The 6,000-nt window shown below is 44.5% G+C and overlaps 1 protein-coding gene across 12 annotated transcripts in view; it reads left to right on the top strand.

Annotated features, from left to right (window-relative positions):
* The first annotated feature begins 3,630 nt into the window (after positions 1–3,630).
* CCDC88A (coiled-coil and HOOK domain protein 88A) overlaps positions 3,631–6,000 on the top strand; it is an 84,739-nt gene continuing 82,369 nt past the window's right edge. For 11 of the 12 annotated variants that reach the window (XM_087773873.1, XM_087773872.1, XM_087773870.1 and 8 more), the window contains exons 1-2: positions 3,998–4,759; positions 4,878–4,978. In XM_087773873.1, coding sequence (XP_087629999.1) covers positions 4,697–4,759; positions 4,878–4,978 — 164 coding nt within the window. In that variant the 5' untranslated portion in view covers positions 3,998–4,696. Of the gene's footprint in view, positions 3,763–3,997; positions 4,760–4,877; positions 4,979–6,000 lie in introns of those variants that run through there. The other variant, XM_087773862.1, reaches the window with a different exon arrangement.

Raw genomic sequence — 6,000 nt, 5'->3', positions numbered from 1 at the left:
CTTCTGAAGTTTTATCAGGCCAGGCAAAGGCCTAGCAACCCGGCAGTGCAGATCAGCAGGCAAAAACAGCAGCAAGAGCTTTCTCTGCCACCCCTTTTCTTTGCGTACGTAGGAGAGGAAGAGAAAACCACTGTCTCTTGCATTAGCTACAGACGGGTAGACTGTTCAAGCTCTCCTCCCAAAACAGTCCCCTCCCTTGGCTCACTGTGGGCAGGGCTGACCAGAAATCTTTTAACAAACTCTGACGAGGTAAATGTGGCTGTACACAGTTATGCTTCCTGCTGTCTGCAGACTTAAGCCATCACTTTGTGTTCTAGTCATTCTTTTTCAATTGTTACTTTGCAACAACAGGCATAATTTCTTATGCTATGAGAAAAACAAGTTGAAGTGAGATCATGAAGTAATTCTGTAATTTGCAGATCTGAGGTCTAGGCACAGATTGTTTATAATTTCCATGTCTTCTGTGTAGAATCTTTGTGGTACCTAAGGAGATGCAATAGAAATGAGATGGGGATGCTTTACCCGTAGAAGAACAAACAGTACGCTTCAAATAACAAGGTTAGTCTCTAAATCTGTACTTTCAGAAGTAGTAGGCCGCACTGTATTAAATACTGACAGGTCTGTTCTAGAGAATGGATATGTGAAAGAACCAGACTGTTCTCTGTGCATTTTTTCAAATTATAACAAGGATTATTTTTTTAGTTCCAAAATATTCTTGAATATGCATTCCTAGAATAGTTAAAACTATTAAAACTTAAGTTTAACAATAATGTTTCTGCATTTTGTTTGCTAATTGAGGAAGTGGTACTGGTCTAAGCATACACCTCACCAGACACCTGAGGAACCCGATGCTCCACCCTGGGGGCAAAGGAGTGGAGGGAGGAGGATTTCAGTCAGCTCACACTTTGAGACATAAGCAATCACCTGCTACCAGCCTTCCCTATTTCTGACGTTAACTCAAGTTGTCAACTTCCTCAGCTGGTACTGAATTGTAATAACAAAGTTCCTGGATTTACCACTATAAGTGTAGTCATAAACTAGCTTTCAGGAGTCTTCCCAGATAAAAAGTGCTAAAACAATGCAGCCAAATATATCACAAGCTGCAGGTTACAGTGATGTTGCCTTGCCACTTGAAGCGGAGCTGTGACTTCTAAGTATTTCCTAGATCAATACTCCTGATGACTCCTGACAGCTATGTTAAAAATGGAAGCCTTCTGTATTCAGTTTGGGATCGGAAACACAACTCGAAAGACAAACATTTCTTTTTACCTTTTAATTCATTTCAAGGGATGTCTGTCAAACAAGGGCTCTGCAATCAAAGGCAGGCAGCTTCCTGCCCTATGGCAAGTCGTCTCACCTCTCTTAGATGGCTGCATTTTAAATAACCACTTTGCATCGCTCTGCAGCTGAGCACACGCGAGTGAGCGAGCTGGTCCAGGAGAGCCACAACTGGTCAAGCCTGGCTACACCAGCAGGCACCAACAACGTCCCTACCATGTATAGGTATCCTGCTGGTGCCTACATGATGAATGCTGAAGGCAACTGAACAATCTCTAGCTTGTCCTATTTCTGCTAGCTATTATTCCATTGTAAACAGCTACCCTTTCAGCAATTTGTTCTGATTGATGTCTGTGTATACCTGAAAACGAGGTAGATTTCTTAGATTTGTCAAACCAATTCTTAGACTTGGTTTGACAAAATGTAAGCTACAGAGACTACAGAGCTTCTTCACAGGTTTTGAGGGGTCTTAGTCTAAAAAAAAAACTCGCATGACTGCTTCCAGACACCTTTTCTGAAATTTTAGTTTTCTCTTGTACTAATCTCCAGTTCTAGTAAGGAATTGTAAATCATTTGAGATAAACCAGCTTACAATGTATTTCATAATGGCATTATGCAGTATTTATCTAAAATATAATAGTCTTTCTGCAGAAACAGTGACCAACAGCAATGCTGAAAATGCATGCAAACTGGATGGTGTGGATGAAAGTCAAAACATCTAAAACTGTTTCATCAAATCTTTATCTCAATGTTATGAAATCTCAGTATAAAGTATTTTTCAGGAACTCATGAGCCAGCTGGTGGTGTTAACACATGACTACTACATGGGCTATCAACTTCTGCTAGCCAGTCTCTAATTCCTAGAAATTGCTTTGTGCCAAAGTCATTACTGCCTAATTAGAGCCCACAAGAAACAAACTGATGAGCCAGGGAAGTTCCATAGTATTGCAGGCACAATTGCATATTATATACTGTTGCCAGATACAGGGAGCTTAGCGGTTGGTTAGTCAGGCTTTTACAAAAATGCTTTTGTAGTTGTCTTTAAGGGCTAGTAGTTTATTGGCAGTTATTTTGCCCATGGATCACCAGATTCTTATTCAGATCCAAGACTGCAGATTTTTCCCTTGCTCTTTCTTATTTCTTTTGTTTCACAGGAGGACTATGAGTTCACTCTAAAGATCTGGTTTGCAAGGGAAAGACCTGATTTTTGCTGAAAAGGTGTAATTGTGAGAATCAAAACAGTCATTCAACTGTGCAACTTTGTTTTAAAAAAAAAAAATATCTCTGGAATACAAATTACATACGAATATTTCAAGGTCCATAATTTATTTTTCTAATCTTTTACTTAGACATTCTCTTCAGTTTCACGTATGGGGAAAAGATCATGATCGGAATTTTTTTCAAATCTTGGACCATTAGGACAAATACTATATCCAGTATTTGGGTTAAAAAAACTAATCTGTTTAGCTGTTACTGTGATGTTTTTCAAAAGGACTTAATTTCAGTCACTTTTACTGCACTGTTTTGTGTGGTTTTTTTAGTTTTACACACATGGTAAAAAAAAAATATTTGGAAAAATGCTGCTGCAATTTAATTTATACTACATGGAAGAGAAGCTGGATTTAGTTTTGAGATTTTGTAAAATGCTTTGTCTATAAACTACATAATCTATTAAGCAGAAACGGTCCCGTATGTTAATGCAGTATTTGAGATTTGAAACACAAGTGACAAGAGATAGCTTAAGGACAATAGCTTAGGCAAGCAAATTGCTTGTCATCATTTGCTTTTCTGTAACCAGGTCGCCCCCCTCCCCGCGCTCCTCTTTCCCCGCTAAATCTCTCCAGAAAGCTGGATTTTGTGTTAACGTGGGTGTGTCTGGATTTCACCTCCTTAGGAGAAAACCTCTCCTCCCTCCTCCTCCCCCGAAAGGCAGGAGTGTGTGGCTGGGGTGCGGATCGCGCAATTAATCCCCCATTTTTCTCCTCAAGGACGTTACAACTCCCCTTCTCCCCCCCCCCCCCCCCCCCCCCTTCTTCCCCCACGACGAGTTTCTCCTCACGGCCACCTTTTTCCCCAAAGGGGAACCGAAGAGCATCTCCCTCCCGCACCCCGGGGGCGGGGGGCAGACCTGCCTGTGCCAGACCCCCGCCGCTTCTCCTCCTCCTCCTCATGCTGCGGGGCAGAGGCTGCCCGCCCTCCCGCCTCAGCCGCCCCCCTCACGCGGCGCGGCCGTTGGGGCTCGCGCGCCGCCACCGCCGCAACGCCCGTGCGCGCGCCCTGCAGCGGTTCCCCCCCCAACCCCGCCCCTTTCTAATTGCGCCGCCATCCCCGAGCGGCGGGGAGGAAGGGACCCGGGCCGGCGGAGGGATAACGGGCTGCCTCACAGCGACCGGGGCGGAGGGATCCATACGCTGGAACCGCCCGTCGGGGAGGGAGGGAGTGAGCGAGCGAGTGATGCGGCGCGGCCGGGCTGGCTGAGGCGAGGTGGCCGTTATTTGGGAGAAGGGGGTGGGAAGCGGAGGTGGTGCCGCGGCAGCCTGCGGCGGCGGAGGTCGGGGGTGGTGGTGGCGGCAAGGCGGCAGGCGAACAGCTGGACCCGGGTGTTAAGGGCTGGGGAGGGGGTCGGGGGGCTCCGGGGGACGGCAAGGCGCCGGGGGGGCCGAGGAGAGAGCTGAGGGGAGGGGACGGGGGAGCGGCCAGCGCGGGGGAAGGGCGAGGTTGCGGGGCGAGGCGGCGTGTGCCGGTCCCGTCCCTATGTTGCGTCGTAGTTCAGTGGAAAAGGGAAGGGGTTAGAAAAGAGAACTGATTTAAAATAGCTTTTCGTCCCTGCCGGGGGCCGGTTCCCTCTCCGCGGGCTGCCTGTGCATCGCAGGGAGGGCAGAGGGATTCTCTTGTGTGGAGAAGCAGCCTGGGGGGCTGAGCTGTGAGTGGGGGTGGGGGTCTCTGCCCCTCTTCCTTGCCTCCCCTCGTTTGGTTTTTTTCTGGGTGGGAAGGAGCAGGATGAGCTTGCAGAGTTTTACTGGAATTTCTCCTTCCTTTCTGAGGAGCTGCCGCTGCTGAAGCCGATTTTTCCTTCCTTTCTTTTTTTGTCTGATGCAGAATCCCAGTAGCTAGGCAGCCTCCCTCTTTTCTTTCCTGCCTTCCTTCTACCCCTTCGGTATGTAGGAAGGGAGAGACATCAATGGAAAGGCTGAAATACGCGTAGATGGACTTTCAAATGCATTTTTTCTCGAAAGAGGAAGATAAATCCCAGTTGCCAGTGCACTGACTTTTTGTTGCTGTTGCATTGCTTGGTAAAAATGCGGTTCGCTTACTCCAGCTAAATCCTTGGAGCGTTTCAGAGAGTTGCTACAGTGAAGGACTTCTCATATTTTTTGCATCAGAGGAGCTACATTGATGTTAATCATTTTTTTGTAAAATGGAGAACGAGATATTCACACCCCTTTTGGAGCAGTTCATGTCTAGCCCTCTTGTCACCTGGGTAAGCATTCATTTTTTCTCCCACGTTATTCATTTATTTGCTCATTGTTTGAAGATAAATGCCTTGCGGCAGAGAATGAGGTGGAGTTAGTGTCACGGTGGTGATGATTATGTTTTAGGTTAAGACATTTGGACCGTTAGCTGGAGGAAATGGGACCAACCTGGAAGAATATGTGGCGCTAGTGGATGGCGTGTTTCTGAACGAAGTCATGCTGCAAATGTAAGTCTGTGCAAGTTGTGCCTTGGGTTTATTTTTCCCTGTTTTGTTTCTCTTGTATGTTTTGCTTTCTTATGAAAGCTCTTTTTTTTTTCCCCTCCATATTGACCCTGGTAATTTTCTTTCTTTTCTACTTGAAGTAGTCATGTGGTCAGTTAAGAGGAGACTTCAGAGCATGGCAGATACTCTTCACAGTTTAATGTCAGTGTGATGTATTTGCAGGATGTATAGTGTAATACAGGCTGAATCATGAGATATAGAACTTACTGGAAAATTGGATGACTGTAAATAGCTTCCCAGATTTCCACTGAGAAGCATAAAGGTTCATTCTGCTGTAAGTCATGCTCATAAACAGAATTTTGAATAAATTTGCCAATACAAGAATAAGATTCTAATACGTGTCTTAGTTCACATGACATGCAACTTAAGGATTGTATGCGAGTCACATAATGTTGTTTACTGAGCAAATGGACCATCCTTTAACTCCTTCTGCTTTATTTTTTTACAGTTCCAAATTATTATAGATAGCAGCTGTGCAGTAAAGCTGAAATTTTAATTGAGAGTATAGAATGTTTTCTGGCTATGAACCACTGAAGAAACATTTTTACATGGTTTCATAAATTGTTTATTGAAAACTGATTGTTAGAAAAATTTTTTTATAGTGACTTTTTGTTAATCATAGTTTTGACTGGAATGTTGCCCACTACTGTAAGGCTAGAGAGTAGCACTTTTGTCAAGTGTCTAGTGATACAATCATAAAAATGTTACTAGTGGAAAAAAATTCGCCATATTTTTTTTCCCAATATTTTAAGTCTTTACAGAGAAATACGTCTCTTGTTTGCATAGGTATGAAAAAATGTAGGCTTATGGATGGCTGGATAGATACATCGGTGCGTGAGCAGCTTGTGATGACAGCTGTTCCTCAGGAGCACTGCTCAGTGATGGGCATCCTTTTACTCTGTTCATAGTTTTTACTCCTATTTAGTACTTTAAAAGTTTTTGCTGTTGGTATTCAGCTTGTATAA

The sequence above is a fragment of the Nipponia nippon genome, unplaced genomic scaffold (genome assembly GCF_047370975.1).
Source record: "Nipponia nippon isolate SJK-2023a ecotype South Korea unplaced genomic scaffold, ASM4737097v1 scaffold_4, whole genome shotgun sequence".
In the NCBI taxonomy this organism is placed as follows: domain Eukaryota; kingdom Metazoa; phylum Chordata; class Aves; order Pelecaniformes; family Threskiornithidae; genus Nipponia; species Nipponia nippon.
The sequence above is the reverse complement of the archived record's forward strand: the minus strand, read 5'-3'. Positions and strand labels throughout refer to the sequence as shown.